General features: G+C 51.8%; 1 protein-coding gene across 2 annotated transcripts in view; it reads right to left on the bottom strand.

Moving 5' to 3' along the window:
• NIPAL3 (NIPA like domain containing 3) overlaps nt 1-22,640 on the bottom strand; it is a 32,918-nt gene extending 10,278 nt beyond the window's left edge. For both annotated transcript variants that reach the window (XM_045858857.1, XM_045858858.1), the window contains exons 1-9: nt 22,509-22,640; nt 19,161-19,504; nt 13,339-13,407; nt 11,875-12,046; nt 9,242-9,301; nt 8,537-8,682; nt 5,175-5,271; nt 2,425-2,560; nt 360-448 (exon numbers count right to left, since the gene is read on the bottom strand). In XM_045858857.1, the coding sequence (XP_045714813.1) occupies nt 360-448; nt 2,425-2,560; nt 5,175-5,271; nt 8,537-8,682; nt 9,242-9,301; nt 11,875-12,046; nt 13,339-13,407; nt 19,161-19,253 (862 nt within the window). In that variant the 5' untranslated portion in view covers nt 19,254-19,504; nt 22,509-22,640. The remainder of the gene's footprint in view (nt 1-359; nt 449-2,424; nt 2,561-5,174; nt 5,272-8,536; nt 8,683-9,241; nt 9,302-11,874; nt 12,047-13,338; nt 13,408-19,160; nt 19,505-22,508) is intronic.
• Nucleotides 22,641-22,975: the final 335 nt, after the last annotated feature.

The following is a 22,975-nucleotide window of genomic DNA, read 5'->3' as shown; positions in this document are numbered from 1 at the left end:
AGGAGCCTGCGGGCACTTGTCCCGAGAAGGCTGGCAGCTAGCAGAGGACAGCAGAAACGGTTAAAGAAACCTTGCATAAGCACCAAAAAGTCAGGGAAATTCAGTTTGTACATATTTCAATCTCAGGAGGTAAGTGTTATCACTTCTATGTTACGAATGCAGAACTCAGGCACAGATGGGTGAAGTGGTTTTCCCAGAGCCACAAGGTCCTGCGTCTCCCTGGCTCTAAACCCTGCGCTCTCTCCAGGGGCAGAATGAGTCGGAGCAACTGGCCAAGGCAGAGCCTCCTCCCTCCACACGGGGGTGCTGCCCCTGCTGCTCAGGGGGAGGACGGAAACCTGGCGATCAGCCACCCTTACCTGCGGTGATGGCGACGGTGGTGGACAGAATGTAGCCCACGCTGGCAATCAGAGAGGAGTCGTACATCTGTGAGGCTTGAGTTAAGAACCTGCAATGCAAAAGCACTCTGGTCAGCAGGCCGAGGGGGTGCTGGAAAGGCCAAGGAGGAAGCTGCGGACAGCAGCCTTGGTTTGAGATGTGAAGATGACCCACGACAGAACGTTCCTCGGGTTCACGAAGGTGCCATCCTTGTGCGTCTCTAGGTCTGAGGTCCATGCTTTGCTCCTGTTCTTCCCCAGGGTCATAAGCTGAGGCCCATGCCCATTCACCAAGTGGGCCGTGCCTTCCTGGTCTGACACCTTTGACCACGTGGTTCTCGTAACTGGAAATGTCCTTTCCCTCACCGTGGTGTCCCCTGGGTCCCCTCCACTAAAAAGAGCCATTCCAGGTGGCTTAAACACTCCAAGAAACTGTAATTTCACTTGTAACATTCTGTCTTGTTAACAACTTTTTAAGCCAAATTTTCTTCTTCATTCAAAACCATTGTGATCACTGTAATATACAGGGGTAGGCAAAAGTAGCTTTACAGTTGTTCCTGTGGGAAAAGGCATGCAGGTTATGATGATAATAACACAAGAATAAACTGTTCCGTATACTCACAACTGTAAACCTACTCTTGTCTGTCCCTGTACATAGGAAAAAGAAAGGGAAAGTTGGAACTATTTCTAATCTCTCCCTCTAGGATAAATACTGCCATTGTTTCAGAACATATCTTTGCCCTTTCTCTGTGTAGTATTTTAGTTACTATAGTTGCTTACCCTGTAACCGTGTTCCCCAGGCTGCTCCCAGCAGGGCTATGAGAGCCTTGAGGACAGTCTGTGTGTGTGGAAGGCCCAGCACAGGCCTGGCACATAGTAGGCCCTCAGTGAATGTGTACTGAGTAGGTGACAGAGAAGCACTCAGGAGGTGGGCGGGGCATCTGGTTCATCCTTGTAACCCCTGCAGTGCTGGGCACTGGGTCTCCGCTTGGCAGGGGCTCGGTGGCGATGCTTAGAATTGATGCAGTGTGGCTGCGAACAGCCATAATCGACAGAGTAATAGTAACAATGGTCGTAAAAGAAGCTGCTGTCTACAGGGCTTTATGTGGTTCCCTCAGGTAGGGGCTGTTATTCGCATTTGCAGACAAAGAATCTGCGTCTTAGAGAAGCTGAGGGGAGGTGGCCGCGCAGAGGGGTGAGGGCCGTGGGCTGGGAGCAGGATGTCAAATCTCAGCTGCACCACTTCCTGGCCTTTTAACCTCACTTTGCTGTGTGGTCCCTCATGTGCAAGACGAGGGCTGTACCATCCACACGAATGGGGTGCTGTGGGGATGCAACGAATTCAAATTCACGTGGAGTCACTGAGAGTAAAGCCGGCCCACGCTGGGCATCAGTCACTCCCACGATCCCTTGAGGCCACGCTGGTGGACAGTGAGCCCAGGCCTGCCCAGGCGAATCAGCCTCACGCATCACCCTGAAACCTGTGCAGTCCACCCTCCTGTCCCCACACGGGGTGTCCCATTCCCTTCCAGGACCACAGCTGGGCACCGAGTCTCAAATGTGAACAAGGCCCCCTCAGTACGGCTGCTTCTGACTTAACTCTCGTGCCCAGAGAGAAGCGATCACCTTGCTCTTCCACTTGGGATGATGTGGGGGAGATTCCTTGAGGACAAGAAATGACCACCTTTAGTTTTTCACCTCGCCGACCAGCCGGTGCCTTGTGGGGCCGGAGCAGCCCCGGCGTTGGAAACGCGTGCCCGCCAGGGGCAGGCGGGAGGCGAGGCTGCCTCTGACCGCCTCTCACGTTCTGAGGCCGAGCGTCAAACACCCCCACTCCAGGCTCGTCTTTCCAGCAACGGAGCTCCTGCACGTGACAGCTCAGCAAACTGGCCGCTCCGCTCTCTCCACGGCAGGCGCCAGAGCCCAGCGGCAGGCTGCCTCTGAACGCTCTGCCTCTCCTGCAGCTTCAACAGCAACAATGGGGCCCGGAAAACGGAGGAGCCCAGCCCATGTGCCGAGGCCCAGCAGGAGAGAACTCGCTACTCACGTGGCTTGGTAGACGGCGGTTGCCACCATGCACACGAGCATCACGTAGAAGATGGGGTAGTTGAGCTGCAGGTTCCCCTGGATGGACAAGACGAGCATCCCGGCCACGGCCTTCACTGTCACCACCGTCATCGAGCCTGCAAAGAGGGCGAACGGGCATGTGGGGACCTCGGGAACACGGAGGGAGCCGGGCCCTGAAGGTCAGTTTATCGCCACAAAGGGCTTGGTGAGGAGAATGGAGGGAGCCCCGGTGCAGCTGGCGCAGTGATTCACGTGGGGAGAAGTCGCTCTCTGTCCGGGGATCTTGGACGCCCCACTGTCCGTGCCCCTGGACCGGAGAAGCAAGGCGGGCAGAGCCCTGACAGGTGTTTCCGAATGTCGCTTCTACACTCTACCAGGAAAAAGCAATGAGTCCAGGTCTCCGGACCCTGGAGTGGGTTCGTTTCATCCCCACAACTCGTGTAGGTGCCCGGGACCCGGGGGGAGCCATGCAGTCTCTGAAGGGACAAACAGGATTATTGAGTATCCTCCTCGTGGCAACCACAGGGAAAACACATATTGTGTAAAGTGCTCTAAAAAAATCTCACTCAATTGTATTTTTAAAAATCACTTCTTTGGACAGAGGTCCCAAAACGTGGTCTCCCGCTGAAGAGCAAGGCCAGAAGGTTCCGAGGCACGTTGGCCACTCCTTCTGTCCCCGTCTCACTTACGTGGGCAGCCTGATGGAGCTGCTTAGCTCACCGGGCTGTGTTTGACATGTTTTAGAACCCTACTCCTTAATGGATGGGCACATGCTTTTCCAAAACATACATGTTCATGCATTCGAAAGTTATGGTCATGCGACACTGTGCTTACATGTGTGCACAATGACGGGACGTGTGCAGGAAACACCGTTTAAAAGGTGGAGATAACAACAAATTCCAACGTGGTCTTCTCACACACCTGGCGGTGGTCCTCCTCACTCAACATGAAGACCACCGCTGGGGCAGAAATGACTCCTGACTCTGAACTGCCAGACCCCCTGCTGAAGCAAGAGTTAAAAGAAACCACCCCCAATGGTGGTACAAACGGAGCCCCTCATTCTGGCTGAAATGCTCTGCTTCCCGTTTCTCTCAGCTTCGGCTGCGGCCACTGCCCGTCTCACACAGCGGCTCCCAGGCCCCCGCGGCTCCGAGGCTGGTTTTCGAACAGCAGCAGCCCGGTGAGCTAAGCCGCTCCATCAGGCTGCCCACGTGAGTGAGAAGGGGACAGGAGGAGTGGCCAGCGTGCCTCGGAACCTTCTGGCCTTGCTCTTCAGTAAGGGAACACGTTTTGGGACCGTGATCTTCCGACCCAGTTTTAAAACATCACCAAGGGATGAACCCCTGAAACACTATGCTCGGTGAAAGAAGCCAGTCACGAAAAGCCACGTGATGCATGATTCTATGCATAGGATGCGTCCAGGAAGGCAGGTCTATAGAGACAGAAGGCAGATCAGTGGTTGCCAGGGGCTGGGAGGAGGGGGAAGTGGGGAGTGACTGCTCATGGGCATAGGGTTTTCTGGGTGACAAAAATGTTCTGAACTTGAACCATGACAGTTGTATAACTCTGCGAATACACTAAAATCCACTGAATTGTGTACTTCGAACAGATGAACTTCATGGTATGTGAATTATGTCTCAATAAAGCTGTTTTTAGCCCTGGCTGGTGTGGCTCAGTAGATCGAGTGCTGGGCCTGTGAATCAACAGGTCGCTGGTTTGATTCCCAGTCAGGACACATCCTGGGTTATGGGCCAGATCTCCAGTAGGGGGCACACAAGCAACCGCACATTGAAGCTTCTCTCCCTCTCTCTCTTCTTCCCTTCCCCTCTGCCTAAAAATAAATAAATAAGGTCTTATTTGAAGAAAATAAACCTTTAAAAATAAAGTTGTTTGAAGAAAAATCAAAATAATCCACCCTGTCTTAGGGTGACACCTCTCTGTGTGGCTGATGGCATGTCGCTGGAGTGGGGGCTTGCTATGGGAAGGACAGAAGAGAAGCAACACGTGTGGGGCCTTTGTGCTCATCCCGCTGAATTCCCCTCTCCCCCGGGGCCCGGGTGTTCTCCTAGGCCCACTGGTAGAGGGCAGTGCGGCTTGGACAGGGAGAGAACTGGGAGACAGCAGCGGGGTTCCGCCCACCCCTTGCCCTTCCCCTTCCCCAGGAAGAGCAGATGTTTATCAAAGCTCCGTTTAGTAATCAAACACTGTGTGGGGTTAGAGCCTTGCCCCAATCTGATTTAGGAACCATTCCCCCGTGGCACCCGCCTCTCTAAAAGGAAAGGAAAAAGAGAGAACAACAGCAATTCTTGCCTTTGAATCCAGAGTTGCTTCCGGAGCTCTGACTGGTTTTCCACGGACCCTTAAGGCCTCGGTTGTGGAAAGCTGGCCCACCTGTGATGTCTCTGAAATAACCGGTTCACCTTCTCCACCCGTACTCCACCCTCCTCCGCGCTGCGCTCATCACCGGCCAAATGTGCATTACTGTGCATTTGCCTCCTCGTTTGCTGCCGTTTCCTCCCTTTAGAATGGAGGCACCTGGGGTTCGCCTGTCCTGTGCATCGCTGATGCCAGTTTCCAGCACATTCCTGGCACTCAGGAGACTCGGTACTTGAGTGAGAACGCCGCACGCAGCCAGTGACGTGAAGGAACTGACAGGAACGGCCTCCAGCCGGCGGGGACCTGCTGGGGCTACGCGGCGATGGCACAACTCATTCGCCTGGCCCCACTTACCGAGTAACGCCACCAAGAGGAGAATCACGACGATGTTGTTGGCGTTCTTTTCCTTGTAGAAGTACAGCAGCAAGCAGAACAGAATGATCTCCACGAGCTACGGAAAGCAGCGAGAGGGGGTGGGGCGTCAGTGGGCAAGACCGGGAGACCCCAGCGGCCTGGGCTGGAGGTTATTGGGCTGACTTCAGTAGTCACAGACCCTCGAGGGCATGGAAACACCCAGCACTCCCCAAACTACTGAAAGGATCCTGTGGAAAAGGAGGGAACACTGCGTGAATCTCTCGAACCCCTAGACAAGGAGAAGGGGTCTGCTTCATGGTTGAGCTTTGAGGGTGAGGGGCTGGCCTCATGTTTACCCTGTCTTGGATGGACAGGATTCATAGGCTGAGATGGTCTCTTCCCACTCTATTGCTCTGTGGGTAACCCACTAAAACTGGGGGTCAGTCAAGGGGGGAGACACTTGCTCACCGAGGAGAGCTCTTTGGCGAAGCATGCAAGTATTTGTGCCCCTTGCCCTCTAGCCAAGCCTCCAATGTGTGTGGCTCTGCAGAGTAGGAAGAGAGGGCCCTGGCGTCGGGGAGGTCCAGGAGTGGACTTGGACCTGCTTCTAAACTAGTTGTGTGACCTTGAGCAAGTCACTTAGCTTCTCAAAATTCAGTTACCTCCTCTGTGAAATAGGAAGAATAATTCTTACTTCACAGGGTCATAATTAAAGCTTACACTTAATGAACACATAAATAAGCCAGGTACTGTTCTAAGCATTTTATCTATACTCAAGTAATTAAGTTGGCACAATAATTCTATGAAGTAGACACTATTACACCCCCAAGCTAGAAAGTGGCAGAGCCAGGATTTGAACCTAGACACTCTTGCTCCAGGGCCCATATACTTTACCACTAAGCTACACGGCCTGAGGACAGACAGCCATGTGCTTGGCAATTATAAGGCTCTCAATCAGTAGACTTACTACAAAACAATGGCAAATCTAAAGTGTGAGAACTCCCCCCTATTTTGGATAAACAACTTGTCCCTTCTATTCCTTAAGGGCTCAGACGCTGGGAAGTACTTTCCAAGGAGTCAAGTCAGCCCAGCACCCAGCAAAACTAAAGCAAAAATATTTGACAATAGCTCAGCTCTGTTTGCTTACCCCAACCGCCTACCAAAGATGATTTGCTATAAAAACCAATGCAGAGATATTAATGGCACTTTGAAAAGAAAATTTTAGAAAATTCCTCTCAATGAGAGACCACAAAACACAGCTGTTTTCATTTTCCTGTTTCTTCCTGGCTTTGTCGCAGTGAATATCTATTTTATCTACTCATCGCTGTAGTCCACGCACCATTTTGTATGGGGCTGCTTTTAGTTGCCATAAACAACTTTCATGTTTTATGAAGTTGTCATAATTATCTTTAATGGCTGCAGAATAGCCCATCAGGCAGATGGGGAGATATTTAGCATTCCCGACCAGTGTGCACGCACCAGGGGGCCCAATTTCTCGGCCGTTCTTCGCGACGCCTAAATGCGAGCTGGCACGGCACTCGGCATTGTCTCGCGAGATGGCGGAGTACGAGCTGGGGCCTCCCGATAGACCACGAGCTCTGTGAGCGTGCCTCATTTATTTTTTTTTTAAGTCCACAGTGTCTGGCACGTAAAAGACACTCAGAAGTATTTATTGAATTCGATTTGGCCAAATCTCTCCAGCTGGCAGCACTGTCTCGTAGTCACAATGAAAAAGGACCAGCTGAGCATCTGCCAAGTGCTGGGTGGCTTCCACGCCACCTCGTGTCTCTCCCAGCAGCCAGCCCAGGTCCAGTGACTTGGCCTCGGGTCAAGGGACTTGGCTAAAGTCACGCAGCACATGACGGATTCGGGCCTGTGTTCAGGGTGAACCTTTCGCTGAAGAGGTGGGTCTCTGGTCATGTCCCACAGACAGGCCTCCACGCCCACCGGGTAAACACTGGGGCTGGCTGGCCGTGGGGAGGTGACACAGCCCCAGCTCAGGGAAATCTTTCTTCTGCCTGTGGGCGATCTGAGGAAAGGCAGTGTCCTGAGGCCTCCGGGGCAGTCCCAGGTGCTCACGTGGAGGGCGCACAGTGAACGACCTGGTCAGTGGGCCACGGTGAAGGACAGTGGCACGCGAGGCCAGGCCGGCCAGCTTCAAGTCCAGCACTGCTCTCGTGGGACTTGGAACAAGCGAGCTAACCTCCCTGAGCTCTGGTTTTCTCATCCAGGAAACAGAGAGAAAAGCACTTCCACTCCAGGGTTGCTGAGAGACCCTGAGATGACACATAAAGAGTGTTGAGCGCAGAGCCGGGCATGGAACGGGGGCGCTCGTGTACCAGCAGCTTCAGCAAACGCCTTCTGGGGGTGTCCAGGCTTGTGGCGTTTCTGGGCCACACTGGAAGAAGCAGAGTTGCCTTGGGCCACACGTTAAATGCCTTGCGACACGTAATCACAAAATGATCTCATCATGTTTTAAGTAAATTTACGATTTTGTGTTGGGCCGCATTCACAGCCACGCTGGGCCGCGGGTGGCCTATGGGCCGCAGGCTGGACACCCCTGCCCCTCGGCTGTTTTCCTTGGTTGGTTTACTTGCAGACCCCACACGGGATGTACCTGGGGCGGACAGCACTGAGCTCGGCCGGGGGTGTAGGAGACACCGCTTCCAGTGTCTCCCCTGTGTCTCCCAGCCGTGTGACACTGGGCAAAAATGAATAAATAAATAACACCTAATAATTATTTAAAATGTCAACTTTTCTTCTTACCATAAAAGTTTTAAATGCTCCCTGTAGAAATTTTGGATGATGCATAAAGACAAAATAATAAACTCGGTCATCATTCTATCTCCTAGAGACAACTACTGATGGAACTTTTCGCCCATCTAGTCTTTTTCGGCTACAATACATGTGCCACCTACAAATACCTCTAAAAAATCAAGTTATCACTGGCCCCGACCAGGGTGGCTCAGTTGGTTGGGCGTTGTCCCAAAAAGCCAAAGGTCACCAGTTCTGTTCCTGGTTGCAGGTTCAGTCCCTGGCCGGGGCATGAATGAAAGGCAACCCACTGGTATTTCTCACGCTCTCATGTTGATGTTTCTCACCCTCTCTTCCTCTTTCCTTTCCCCTCTCTCTAAAAATTAAATTAAATTAAAATACAGTGAAGTGAAATGAAGTAATGTAGACATTACTCAGGACCTAAGACAAAAGCATTTCCCGTGAACCGTGTACTCTGCACAAGCATCGTGTTCAGTGCAGTGAAACACACTACAGCTCACGTGCACCCCTGTTGCGGGGTATTCGGGTTCCTAGAACCAGATGCCCCTCCCAACACCTCATGCAGAAGGACCAGCGGCTTCTCTTACCATGTACAGGAGGAAAGGCCAGCTCACGAGGTGCCTGGTGATGTTCTCGCCGGTCATCTTCTCGTGACTGTTGGGTGCGAACGTCACCAGCAGGTAGGTGCCCACCACAGCCAACCCGCAGCCAACGAAGGACAAGATGTAGCGCCCTGTGGGGGAGAGGAGGCTGTCGCAGGGCTCACCGTGGGTACAGACCACGGCAGGCCAGCGGCGTTGCCCCAGAAGCACACACTGCCCCAGATCACGAGACGAAGTGACTCCAGCTAAGCGTTCCTTTCTGGAAACCCAAATGCTTTCTTGGGAGACTGGCCCAAGGCCTAGCTGGGAGCCGGGGCATGTGGGAGCAGAGGTCATCCGGCTGCACACCTAAGCTGCAGGCTCTGATTTGGCCTCCATCAGTAACAAAGCCTAACTTCTGACCTTCTGCCTCTGACTGTTGTGGTTATTCCCCATTGTTTCAGAAGGCCGTTAGGGAAAGGGGGTGCCTTTTCTTTGGCTTTCTAAAACCCCAACAGTAGATACTCAACAAATATTGATGGAATGGTTTGGGGACCAGCGATTGAAAAACCCAGCTGTCCTGATGAGAGTGGAGTTGAGACCCACACTGGAGAGCGGGAAGCGGAAGGTCTCGGAATTGGGGTGAGCGGGTTTTATAACGAGAAAATGCACAAGCGCAAAATTAACAGGGGCTCTGATTGGTAAACTTACTCAGAAAGTCCTTAGGTTTCCATTTTTCTTTGATGAATATGATTCCTATGATGGCGCTAGCTATAAAAAAAAACAAAAAACAAAAACACACGGGGAAAAGAATTGAGGCTGCCATCAGTCAAAAGGAGCGCCTTCGCCCATGCCTGCTGGGCTGTCTTGTCTGCGTTGGAGGCTGGACTTGATGCTTCCTGTCCTCTCACTCCTCCTCCCAAGAGCTCCGGCCCTACCATTTCCCGTTATTCCATCTCAGATAGGGAGGGTGCCCTCTGATCCTTCCTGAGGATTTCTTACAAGACCTGGAGCACTGGGTGTTTGCTGAGTACTTCCTGGGCAACAGGCAATTTACTAAAGTTATTCTTGGTATGTTCTCCCTTTGATCTAGGTGCTATTATTATTCCCATTTCAAAGATGGGGACACTGAGGCTAAGAGAGGTGAAGGGCCCACTAAAGATTGTGCAGCTGGTAGGCGAGGGCTGGACTTGAGCCCAGGACTGTCAGACGCCAGGGCTCTTGCTCCTTGTCTGGCACTGCCTGCCTCTGACATCGTCACCCTGAATCTTGTTTCTCCCTGACCTTCCACATTTGCAGATGTACTCAGACTTCCTGTGACCGCCCTGCGTGACGGGGCTGGCCTGCCCTGAGAACAGCCCTGGGCTGCTATCTCAGTTCTGCCTCTTCTGGCCATGTGTCCCGGGGACAGTCGGTTCCCCTGGGTCTCAGGCTCCAAGTCTATGAAATAGTGTGCTGGGTCCAGGGCCTCCACTGCGGATTGCTAGACATCCAGGAAACTATCGGTGGCTTGAAAACAGCCACAGTGGGGGGGGGAGGGGGTGGTGTTTAGAACATGTAGATTGGAACATTACAAATCAGGTCTACCTATTCTGCCTTCTCACTTTTCTAACCCTCCCTCCCTCCTTCCCCTCCCTCCCTCCACCTCTTCTTCTCTCGCCCTTTCTCTGAGTTGATGTATCAGCACACCACTGAAAATACCTACTCCTCTGACTGATGGGGGCAAATCAATGAGCTAATGTATGTAAATCATTTATCGCACAGTAAATGCTCAATAACTGGGCCATTACTATTATTCAAGTACTTGGAACAGTGCCTGATGAGTAATAAGTACCAATAAATGGTGGTTGTTATTATTTTTAATATTATTTCTCACTGGTTGACTTGAGAAGCTCTAAGAACCTCGTAATTTCCAGTGGCAGATACCAGAATTCCCATCATTATAATTCAACCCCTTGTTTTGAAGAATTCGATTATTTGATTTTTATTAAAATCCAAAGGTTACTATTTAATGCATCTGGTCACCCAGGTACTTATTCCTCATTGTAAATAAAGTCCCGAGAGCCCTTTGGCGAGGTCAGCAGTGGGCAGAGGACAAATCTAAGTACACACAGGGGCCGGGCAGTGACACGGATGCAGGAAGCGGGCCAGACCGGAGACGACAGGCAAAGGCTGGGGCCGTGGCCAACAACTTGCCTCAGCTATGGGCATTTGAACTACATTCTCAAAAAATACTGTGTGGGAAAGAACACGTTTGAGGACCTCATTCTTCTCGTGGGCTGCCAGTGCACCAACCTTGGTCAAGAAAAAGAGGGTTCCATCGTAGGATCAGTGAGAGCCTGCCCCTGGTGACTGGCAGTGACTGCCTGAAGCTCCGAGGAGTCTGAGGGCCCATCCAGGCTCGCTAGGGAGGAATGCTGTGATTGATTAGTGATGTCTGCCTCGGGCACAGGAGGGGCAGGTAGTTGCCATGAGTATGCCATGGCATACTCTTAATTTCAGGCAGAGTAAGATCTGAAATATGGCCTTCTCTTTTAAGGGCAGAGAAGAGCTTGTAGGCAGTGCACGCTTGCCAGCAAGATGGGAGGAAACATTTCAAAGCAAGTTCATTGCCTTTGCTCCTATGTCCAGTGAGCTACTGATCAGCAGTCTATGAACATCTTTTATTTAAGAGGGAAATAATTATTTTCTAATTCTGTTTTATTTGTGACCTCATGGGTTTTAAAGCTCCTTTGTCTTTCAGTTGGTTCCAATGTTCTGAGACACTGGTTCAGTGGTTACAGCAGTCGCACGAAGATGGCAGAGGAGGTTAATGATGTTTTTAAAGTGGTATCAGATGATGTGAAAAAGATCAGATAATAAGCTGAATTTCTTAGAAGAGTAAGATATCCGAAGTCTGTAAAAGCTTAGATTATCTTGACAGTGTTACAATGAATAGGTTAAAGTTTAGCTTCTCCCTGTAGTAGAAATAAAGAGCAATTCTGATAAACTTTCTGAATCTTAAACAGATTCTGGAGCCAGACAGCCCAGTTCATGTCGCAACCCTGCTCCTCAATAGCTATGTGATTTGGGGCCATCAACTCCACCATTCTGTGCCTCAGTTTCCTCATCCGTAAAATGGGGCTAATAACAGTATCTCCCTCAAAAGGTTGCCGGAGGATTAGAATTAACATCCGTAAAGTGCTTAGAGCAGGGCCCGGTGTGTGTGAAGCACTTTGTAAGTGCTGGCTGTTTCTATCAAAGCAAAAGCTGGTATGTTTAACAAGCGTCTTTGACCCCGGTGGGGACACTGTGGTCACATAGGTGGTAAGTCCCCGGGGAGGAGCGGGGGCACCGGACCTTACCGATCACGGAGACTGCGCCAAGGGGCACGATCAGCGAGAGCGGAGCGAAGGCGTAGGAGGCAAACACGCCCAGCTCGCCCAGCAGCATCAGGAACAGGCCCAGCCACCATGTCTTGGTCTTGAAATAGGCCCGGGGGTCCTTGGAGCCCGCCAGCCGGATGTGGCAGTACTTCTGCAACGGTAAGCAAAGCGGCGGTGGTCTGAGTGCTGGACTGTTACTCTAGGACGGTCCGTTTCAAACTGGCTGGGACACCTTAAAAGTTCCCTGGGAAGGTCTGAAAAAATCCATGAGTCTCATCCTCAGGGAAGGTGCGTGTTTCTAACACACATCACAGCTGTGAGCAGTCTGCGGTGGCAGCCATGGTCTCAGGACCCCCACTTCAGCCTGGCCTCAGGGAGACCACCTCCCTCTAACTGCAATGCCCAGGCGTCCCCATGGTTGGGTGTCTGCTCAGCCACACCCTCTTCTGGAGGAGTGTCGGCCGCTCTGCTGGGCAGGATGTGGGTGTCAGCAGACGCTTGGGTGGACGCTTGGCCCAAGTAGGGCCGACAGCACCCTCTGTTCTGGAAATGTGGGCTTGGAGCTGAGGCGGTGACTAAGGAAAGTGAGGAAGTCACACTGACTCCGAGGGCCAGGGCCGCCTCCCGGGGAGGGTGGGGATGGGGGCTGCGAGGAAGCAGATACGGAAGCAGAGATGCTGTCTGTAAAAAGAAGAGCGTGAAGCAGACAAGTAGCTGGGAGACCGTGCAACCTCAGAAACATGCCCTCACATATGTGTACACGGGAGCCAGGATGTACACGTGTGTTTACATCCTTGCTCCAGGGAGGGAGAGGGTTCACCACCGGGGAAGCGGGGTGGCCACCCTGTTGTGGGATTATTCTGTCCATGGGGTCGAGACTTAGTCTGGGTCCCCAGAAGCAGTCCCTGAAACAAGGTGTTGGGAGCAGGTAGTTGATTTGGGAAGTGATTCCAGGAAGCACAAGTGGGGGAGTGGGGGGCGAGGCAGGGGGAGTGGGAAGGCCCAATGAGGAGTGTACTCATGGGTGAGTCAGTGCCTTAAGCAAGTGGGGCTCAGTCCCACTGGGGACCCTCTGAGAACCCTGTAAACTCACCCAGAACCATCCCACCTGAGGCCTGAGCCTAACTTCCACCCCCCACCCCATCCCTGAAGGCTGCCCCAGGGGCATTAACTGCCACCTAATACATTCGCCACGTGTCCCAGTCACGCTTGCAGGCCAGAGATTGTTAAGTAATGGAGAGCACTGGCATTAGAGAGGTGATGGGTGGATGGAGTTGGGGCAAAGAATCAAGAGATTCTGGAAAGACCCGCAAGCTACTGCCCCAGGCCCAGCCCAGGGAGGGAGTGGGCGACCGCGCACAGAGCACAGGCTGCTGGGCCTGCACCGGACGCCCTGGCTCGCTGCCTGGACCTCTGCTCCAGACGGGCGGGTGGCAAACTCACCTGGAGGTTAAGCGCAATGCTGACCACGAGGTGCCCGAAAATCGCCAACAGGGCGCCGATCAGGTTTTCCTGTAAGGGAAGTTCACAGAGGCAGATATGAGCTGGGCCTAAGCGAAGGGCCCCAGGACGCACTTGAAACTCAAGTGTTTGCGGCCCAGAAAAACTGCCATCACAAAGCCCCTCCCCAGACCCTCAGCGGGGGTGGCAGGGCAGTGAGGAGGTGAAGGGAAACCGGCTGCCGTGGGGGCGGCAGACAAGCCGACACCATTTCAGGGAGCGGGTGAGACTGGAAATGAAACCTGTAAACCTCACAAGGATGAACCAAACTAAGCAGCAAAAACATGGTTAAAAGGTTACTATGGTAACAGAGGCTGACATTTGCGGAGCATTTACACATGCGGGCACGGGGCTAGGCCCTTTCTGCGCATCGCCTCCTCTGGGCCACAGGCAGCCCTCCTGAGTGGGTCCTGCTGGGAGACCTATTCTTAACACCTAAGTTGAAAGGAGTTTATAGGTGAACAAAGTAAGGCTCAAAGAAGTAAAATAACCTGCCCAAGGTGAGGACAGAAGGGTTTGAAGCTGGAAGTCTGACTTCCACTCTCCAGGGATAACTCCTTCTCCAGACCATGGCTTCAAGATAAATTTGGAAAAAAATAACCCCACCTTGTAAGTGCTACCTTCCCGGGAATGACGCAGACAGCTGCGGTTTCTTTAAAAACCCGTGTCTATAAGCACATTAGTCTCCATGAATAATAACTGGCTACAGACTCAGTTAGTAACAGCGTAATGTAACTAATGCCCTGTCATCCAAGCGGTTCAAAGGGCTTCCTCAACACTAATTACGCCCCAAACCCTTGTGAAGTGGTGACTGGTGCAATTTTATGGGCATTTAAAGTCAAGCAAAGAAGTTGCCTCGGGCCCAGGGGTCACAGTTCGAACACGCACCTATGAGCCGCCCCCAGTGCCTGGCAAAGGGCGACTCAGAGTCAGGCGCCGGCCAGCAGGACTCCTGACACGGAGGTCCCCGCCAGGGTCAGCGCTTCCTAACTGCGCAGCGGGGTGTCCAGGTCCGCTGGATGCTGAGGGGAGTGGGGGGCGGTGCCTGGCCAGCTCCCACCTCTGGACCCCAGTGGACTCTCCCCATCCGCGTGGCTCGTCTGTTTGCCGCGGGACACTCCCGGTGTTTTTGTGGACGTTACTTGCAGTGTTGGGTGTTCATAAGGACTCACAGGGATCTGGCCCTGGGACCAGTGACTCTGTGCCGTAAGGCAAGGTGCGGACTGAAACACCGACGTTTCCGGTGCCGGGCGGGCCTCGTGGCGGCCACCGTCTGCACTGGTGGCATCTTGGGTTCTTGAGTTCCTTCCCCCACACCACCAGACGGGGAGGGTTCTTATGAGGCAATGCTTAGTCGGATTTCAACTGAGGTAGAAGGGGGCGGGGAAGGGGAAGAGGGCTGTCTTTATTCTGAAGGCAAATTCCTGGGGGGGTGGGGGGGTCTCAGTTACCTAAGGAGATCCAAGACTCAGCCCAGGTCACAGAGTGAGCAAAGTGGCAAAACCAGACCTGGACACAGGTCTCCTAGCACTTGGTCCCCAGTGTATCATGGGCAAGGAGGCAGTGAGGCCTCCCAACTGTCGGGGACCTCGTGTTTAGGGCACATCTAGTCCAAACTGGGGTATTTCCAGAAGGATGAGGGGCCTTATCAATACACGCGGACATGGGGCACACACCAGGGCCCTCGGTCACTGTACTCATCGCACAGGCTCTGAACGGGAGTGTTTCTGGCGACGGGAGCGGGGTGAGGGCAAAACCACAGGCGGGCAACTAGATGTCAGACTCAGCTGCGTCTAGCTAGGGCTTCAGCAGACCAAACATGAGGGAGGGGGAGGGGAGGGGAGGGGGAGGGGGAGGGGGAGGGGAGGGGGAGGGGCGGCGAACCCAAAGCCACTTCCCTCTTTGCTTCAGCTACCTCGTGTGGGCTTGTCACTCTCAAAACCAGCCCACCTGGGCTGTGGTCCTGCCTCTGCGCCCCGCTGCTGTGTGACTTCGGGGGAATTACCTTCCCTCTCGGAGCCTCGGCTTCCCCCCTGAAAAGTGGAGCCGACTGCAGACCCCCACACGGTGGCCGTGTTGTGTGAAATGAGGAGCAAGCTGAAACCTTACATGACACGAGATGCAAAAGCAATTCCGGCTGTCACTGTTATTTTTTCGACTTTTATTGCAAAATAAATATCAGGACCCTTCTGGCTCTGATATTCTCTGATCCAAGAATTGATCTTTCACCAGCTACAACTCTGAAAGCAAAGAAGCCGTTCCCAGAAAAGCAGCCAACGGTCGCAGGGGCAGGAAATTCTGCGTGGGTGCCGGTGTCCAAGGGAAAGCTCAGCTCAAATCTCCTGTTCCAAGGGCTGCCTTACCTCTGCCAACAACAACTTTTCTTGAAATCCCACAGCAACAAGACCAGTCATCACTTGTTATTGCAACTGGCCTCCCACAATCCCGTGGGCTTCAACCGCTAACAGTTAAGTATAAGCATTCTGGCTTGCTCGGAGAGTTACTCCCATTCAAACACAGGAGATGCAGCAGTCTGGGTAGCGAGGCTCTGAACACCTATAACCGGGTTTCAGGCCAGCTCCCGACACTCACCTTCTCCAGCAGGTAAGGCATTGCCATTTCGACAGCAAATAACCAGTGTAAGGGAGAGAGGGGGCTTCCCAGAGTGCTGGCATAATGCAGGCGGCAGGGAGTGGTGGGTAAAACCAAGGGCCTTGGCAATGCACAGATTTCCATTAGAATCCCAGCTTTACTATACCTACTGTGTGGCACTGGGACAGTTCATGAACCTCTCTGTGTATCAGTTTCCTCAGATGTAAAATGAGATTATGCTGTACCCACCTTCTGGGGGTTTTCTGAAGACTAGCACAGTCCTTGTCATACAGTAAACACTCAGCAAAGCTTAGCTGCTATTATTATTATTGTGATGAGATTAATTATTACCACAGTAACTGTGAACGGGCTATGGAAGTGTGGTGGAGGACCGGTATTTCCTGACCGGAAGGCTGATAAAGGCTTCATGGACAAGGTGACACCTGAGCTGGAGCTGGAAGGGTGGGTAGGATTTCCAAAGGCAGAAATGGGACGGTGAGGGCAGCTTCGGTTTCCTCTGTAAGCTCAGGTCATCTTTGCGACCACCCTCTAGGACGGATTTAGAACCGGCCTGCAGGAGTTCCATGGCTTTCGCCAAGTTATACTGCTGGCAAGTGACAGAGCTGGGATTCGAAGCCAGGTATCTCGGATTCTAAAGGCCGTGCTGCTCACACCCTGCTCTGTCTCTGTTTGTGCACCCAATTCTGTCCTGGAGGGCAGGCACTCCTGGAAATAGCTTCCCCTACCGCCCTTGTGCCCTTATAGACTGTAAGCTCCTTCAGGGAAGCGCTACGGCAACAATATACACAGCTGCCGCCCCACCCAGCATTGGCGGTGCAGGCATGGATACATCTGTTCAGTCGAAGTGCCTATTTGCTAAATAGAAGAAATTGAGGCCTGACTCTTCTGGTCGGAGGCACAGCCTCCAATGTCAAGGACTGGCTGCCATGCTGCCTCCTGGGCGGCTCCGCCTGTGGGTCTCTTTCACAGACCACCCTCCCGCAACAACCAGGATCCATTTCCTGTTGGGTCAGCAGAGCGCAGGGCTGCAACTCAAGGCAAGCCGAGTGCTCCTACCTCCGTCCCACTGATCAGGTTGGACTTGAGGCTGCTTGACGTTCTCCTTGCCCCACAGGAAAGAGACAGTGTGAGGGCAGCCTGCCCAGCCCACGGGCCCACTCTTCTCCGAGAGCTCCCCACAGTGATGGGGCCCAGGGATCATGTCTTCATGTCTGCCGAGTGACCCGCCCCCTGGCCACCACTCAGTGAACCAATGCAGACACCACTCAGATCTTCCCTCTTTTGAAGGTGAATGTAAGAGTTCTAGCACCTTCCAAGCCCCACTGCCCTTCCTGCCCTCGGGTTTCATGAGCTACTCTGTAGCCTTATTAGGATTTCCCTTTTTGCCTTAGTGTTTCTGAGAGGGGGTTTTTATTCCTTGCAAGCAACACAGCCTTAACAGAATCAAAAGGAGATGATTTCCCTTAAAAACCCTTACTCTTACCCCCAGGCAAAATTTGTTTTAAAGATTTTATTTATTTTTGGGGAGAAAGTAAGGGAGGGAGAAAGGGAGAGAAACATTGATCAGTTGCCTCTCACACGCCCCTAATGGGGGACCTGGCCTGCAACCCAGGCATGTGCCCTGACCGGGAATTGAACCCGGAATCGAACCAGCAACCCTTTGGTTTGCAGGACCATGCCCAACCCGCTGAGTCACACCAGTCAGGGCACCCCCGGGCACAATGAACTATACCTTCCTCTGCTCTCTGCACCTTAATATTCTTTCTGATAACCACGAGGCATTTCCAGGGCAGATACCCTCTTTATGCCTGGCACTTGGGCTGGGGGCTTTTGCACTGATCCACACAGCCCTGGAGGGATGAAGGATGGAGGGAGGTATTAGCACCACCATTCTGCCCATAACAGAAGCTCTGACAGGTTAAGCCATCATGCCCAAGGTCACTTAGTTAGAAAGGAGCAGAGTAGGGATTTGAACCCAGGTCTTTTTCCTTTCACCCCACCTGGTGTTTTAGACAGCGCATACCCCTTTGTTCACATCCTTGTCTCCCATTTCAATTCTCAGGCTCTTTGGCAGAGTCACCACGGACTATTTGTCTTTGCTCTGGCACACAGGCATTTCTATAATAAGTAACTGAATTAATTTGTGATTAAAACGGAAACATTAAACATCTCATCAGGGAGAGTGTTGCATTTTCTTTGATTCTGTGTTTGTCTCTTTGGCATCTATTCCATACAGGACCAATTATACTAGCAATATTTTCTTATTTTCTGTGTTCTTGGTGCTCTGGCATTGGCGGCCTTGCTGAGTAGGGACAGACCGCCTCTCACAGGCCTGGCCATTCTTAGCAGGGCAAAGGGACATGCACTCGGGACGTTCGCGGTGTACAGCCTGCATCAGAAACAGTCTGCACCCCCAGCCGGAGGGGGTCTGCCAGCGAGTCCCGATACGGACGTTCAGCGGATCCCTGGACCATCATTCCAACAGCATGCTTTCGATCATGATTCCACTCAGTGACATGTGGACACACTCCACGGACAAGGTCAACCGAAACAACCAAGGCACAAAACTTCCTGTACAATCTGATCAAATCTGTGATGCCAGAAACAGACCAGAAGCAAATAATACTGAAGTATGAACTTAGCTTGTGTATGAGTAATGGGATAGGTAATTGAAAAAAAATCAAATCTTGCCCTGGCTGGTGCGGCACAGTGCCAGCCTGCAAACCGAGAGGTCGCCGGTTCAATTCCCAGTCAGGGCACATGCCTGGGTTGCAGGCCAGGTTCCCAGTTGGGGGTGCACGAGAGGCGAATGATTAATGTGTCTCTCACACATCACTGTTTCTCTCCCTATCTTTCTCCCTCCCTTCCTCTCTCTCTAAAAGTAAATACATCAAATGTTAAAAAAAAATCAAATCTTCTAAGTGTGACTGCATTCTTTTAAAAATATTTCTCTGCCTCTCTCTATTTTTGTATTTGAATGAGCGTTTCTTTTCTTTTGGTTACACATTCTCCTGTGTGTAGAGAGCCGGCCTATGTCTGCCAGCGACAGGCACACATGCCCTGGACATCTCTGTCAACTGTCGCTGTGCTGTGTTTGTTACCTTCTCCTGAGAGAAATACAAAATTCCAAAACCAAAAAAAAAAGCTCTTGCCTTGTAGGAGAAGGAGCCCTGGCTCGCGGGGCTGGTGCTGCTGGTGGGCGGGAGCTGCTGCAGGTGCAGGGCCGCGCTGTGGGCTCCGTCCATGGCGTCTAAGGGCGCATTCCGCAGGCCTGGCTCGGGGGCTGGGGCTGAACTAAGCGGGATGAGGGCGGAAAGCCGTCTCCCCTCACGGTGTTCACCCCCTCCGGCCAGCCATCTCTGTCTCACACCGGAACTGTGCTTCGGGGCTCTTCCCGCTGGTTTACTGCCCTCTCCTCATCTTCGCGCACAGAAGCGCCAACTTCTGTCTCTCCCAAGCAGACACCCAGGAATGCGTTTCCGAATCTTGCGGTGCTCTGGGGAGGGGGGCGGAGGAACATTAAAAATGCATGTACCATGAAACACAGAGGCCAACCCTGTTACCTGAGAATACCGGTAGGATAAAATAGCAAGCTGTTGTGAGAAGTGAGGCCATTTACAAAATTATATCATGTCTTGACCCCCCTAATAAAAATGTAGCTCCTCTACCTCAAAATATTTCTCCTTGGCCCTTAAAAATCCCCCATCCTCTCCCCCTCCACTTTCTTCCTCCCATTACACCCTAATTTAAGTTCTACCTTTTCCATAGGCTCCTCTACATAGTAGAATCCTACCTATGTCTACTTCTCCAGGCCTCAAAAACAAACAACAACAACAACAAAAAAAACACAAAAAAACCCCACCGCCATAAATAGGGAACATCTGGGGTCTGACTCAGGAAAGAAAGAATGAGAAGAGTTATCTCCATGGAAGAGGGAAGAACTGGGCAGCTACCGAGGGTCACAGAGGTGACACTGGCCTGGAAGGTGGCTATGTGACTAGCTCGCTTCGCCTCCGGGAGGCTCAGCTGCCTCATCTATAAAGTGGGGGTAATAATGTGACCTCAGGTACAACCAGCAAGGATGGCAATTCCTGTTAACTCCATTGGACTGATACTTTCAGGGGGTCTCAAACTTTTCTACCAAATAGAGTAGAGAAAGTATGCCTCTCATGGTTTGGGAAGCGTGACCTAACTGCCCGCCCCCCCAAAAAAAAGATGTTAAGGATTTCTTTGAGGTCCTCTTATATTGTAACAAAATCATACACATTTGGATTCTACTGCAAAGTCTATGTTCATTTTAATATACAAATATTTTAAGTTGCTTTTTATCTGCCATGTGCTACTGGTTTTATCTTGGGCAAATCATTTAACTTTTCAGCTAGTTTCCTCTGCTGTAAAATGCAGATAATAACATTCCTACCCCACAGGGTTGTGGGGAGAATTTGCTGAAATCGTGCATGTAAAATGCATGTGCAGTGAGTGGTGAATGAATGTCAGCTGTTGCTTTTATTCTTAAAGTATTTAAGAATACTTTATTTTAAAGTATTGCTTTTATTCTTACCAGTTTAATTATTTAATTTACCCATGAATACTCCTTTCTTTACCTCATGCAACACATATTTATGGAGGGCTGACTATGTGTCTCTGCCATGCCCCCAGGCCCCAGAAGGCTGCCTCTGGCCTTCTAGGTGGCGTCAGTTTCTTCCATTATCTGGAAGATAGCCCCGGGCCTAGGGATTCTGGTTCCTGGTGTGACTAGCACAGTCATGTGTCATGGTGCTAACACTGTGTCTGGCATCTAGGAGACACCAGATGCAGGGCTTGTCACAGCGACAGCCATGTAGAACATCTGGCCCAGGTGTCATGTTATCAAAGGGCCTTCAGATGGGTTTATACTTCTATGTGCATGTGTGTACATATGTATGTACACACACAGTACACACACACACACACACACGTTACAATCAGGCAACTTCATAACTTACATCCCAGAACCAGACCTCCCAGACTGGAAAGCCCTATGAATGTTAGTAATCTTGTGAAAAGCATAATTATTTATCACTTCACTTTTATGTGTGTGTGACAAGCGTAATTTTGTTAAATTCTTTATCCCTATTTTAACTATTTAGTACAATAGCCTTAGGAAGACAGAGTGGCCAAAGGCTCTCTCTACCTCTGCAAAACCCTTAGAAGCTTTCAACCTGGAGCTAGAAGGGCTCAAACTCTGGCAAGATGTCTGCTGAATCCCCCGTTCAGTTGCTCCCTCCCCAGACCTAGTCCAGAACCTGTCACGGTGACCTCCATGCTACCTCCTGACTGCCGAAACAGGCAGGCCTGTTAAGCACCTGCTGCATTGTGGCTGCTTCCCAATCAAGAGTGGTACTCAACTGCAACCCCAGAGATTCAACAGATACACCCAGCCCCACCCACAGGATGTGAGAGAAAGCAAACAGGCCTTGGGGACACGCCAAGGGGTTGAAAGGAACCCAGGCCTGCTACCCTCCTCTAGACCAGCTAGTTCGCCCAGGTGGATTTGTTTCTGCTTTTGTTTGTGGTGGTGGTGGTTGCTGTCATTTAATTTGCTTTTTAAAAGCAGCCTCCCTCTCTGCCTGAGAAAGACCAAGGCCCCTGAGGAATTGTCTAGGAAAAAGGGCTCTTCCTAGCTGCTAGGAGTTTGGAATGAAAGCCTTGGAGGAACGCTTTGCAAGTTGTCCTTCCTTATAAGGTGCACACACTTCTCCCAGTGGCTCCCTTTTCCTGACTTCAAAGCACTTCCCCAGGATGGACATATGCCCAAGGGACAAGTAACTGACTGTCGCCAGCTGTCCCTTAATTTTGAGGCCCTCACAGTCACCACGGAGCACAGGGTTCCTGCTGGAGAGGAAAGGTATAATTCTCTAGGTGCTTGCTCCACTCCACCCTGCACGCCTTATCTCAATGAATTACAATATCTCACCAACCCACAGAGCAGGTTTTACAGAGGAGAGAACTATAGTCATGGCTGCTAAGAGTAGGGTCTGTATCAGAATTTGGCTCGATCTAAAAAAATAAGGAAAAAACAGATAAAACATGCCTCCCCTCCTCACGATTCAGCTTTTTGCTGTTGAGTGCCAGTTACTTGCTCCCCAGTCCCTTCCTAGTGAACTGGAAAATGCAACTTCCAGCAGGCTACGTAGATTAGGAACACTTCCTCTTACTGCACCTGCTATTGCCAGGAAGCCCGAGCCAGCGTGTAGAGGAATAATTTTGGCAAAGTTACTCCATTTCACTTCCCGACTTAGTAAAGCCTGTCATCACCTTCATTAAGGCAAACCCATGCCCCCCCTCCTTGCACTCCCAGTGCCAAAATGGAAAAATATTCGGAGGCAGCAAGGCTGCTGACAGCAAGAAGGAAGCGTAATTTATACTAGGGAACCTTAGATAATAACAAATACACTCGCTTTTCCAGAAACGAAGACTGAACTCAAGTCCCCCCTCTATCAGTCTTAATCACTACTCACCCGCGGCGTTTCCTCCAAGGCCCACCTATCAGAGGTTTTAGAGAAATGACTTTGACTCTTCGCGCAACCGGAGGCACAGCCCCCTTAATTCCTCCCCCAACTCGGTGCTACCTGGATCCTGCAGTGTTTTGCTTTCAAAGACCGTGATTTGATTTGCTCTTCCCCCTGCCAATCAGAAACTGGAGACACTTCGCTCAGACGAGTGGCTGGGAGGAGGAGGATGGGCGGGTCATCCCCGGGTATCGGCTGCACCTCAAAGCTTGGTTGAAGCGTAGGGTGAGACTTGGGAAGGCGGCGCCCTGTTGGAGCCTCGAGCTCACCTGAAGCCGGTCCCCCCTACCGGTCACAGGAGGGACCTTGGAACACACTCGGCTCCCGGTCTCCCTCTGTCCCGGAGAGCTCAGGAGGTGGGCAGCTAGCTTGCCAGGTGTCCTCCCTCCTTAACCTCAGAGCCACTTCCCGGATTT

This window comes from Phyllostomus hastatus, unplaced genomic scaffold, assembly GCF_019186645.2.
Source record: "Phyllostomus hastatus isolate PE091 unplaced genomic scaffold, TTU_PhHast_1.1 phas_scaffold_182, whole genome shotgun sequence".
NCBI classification, from domain to species: domain Eukaryota; kingdom Metazoa; phylum Chordata; class Mammalia; order Chiroptera; family Phyllostomidae; genus Phyllostomus; species Phyllostomus hastatus.
This window is presented reverse-complemented; position numbering and strand designations above follow the sequence as displayed.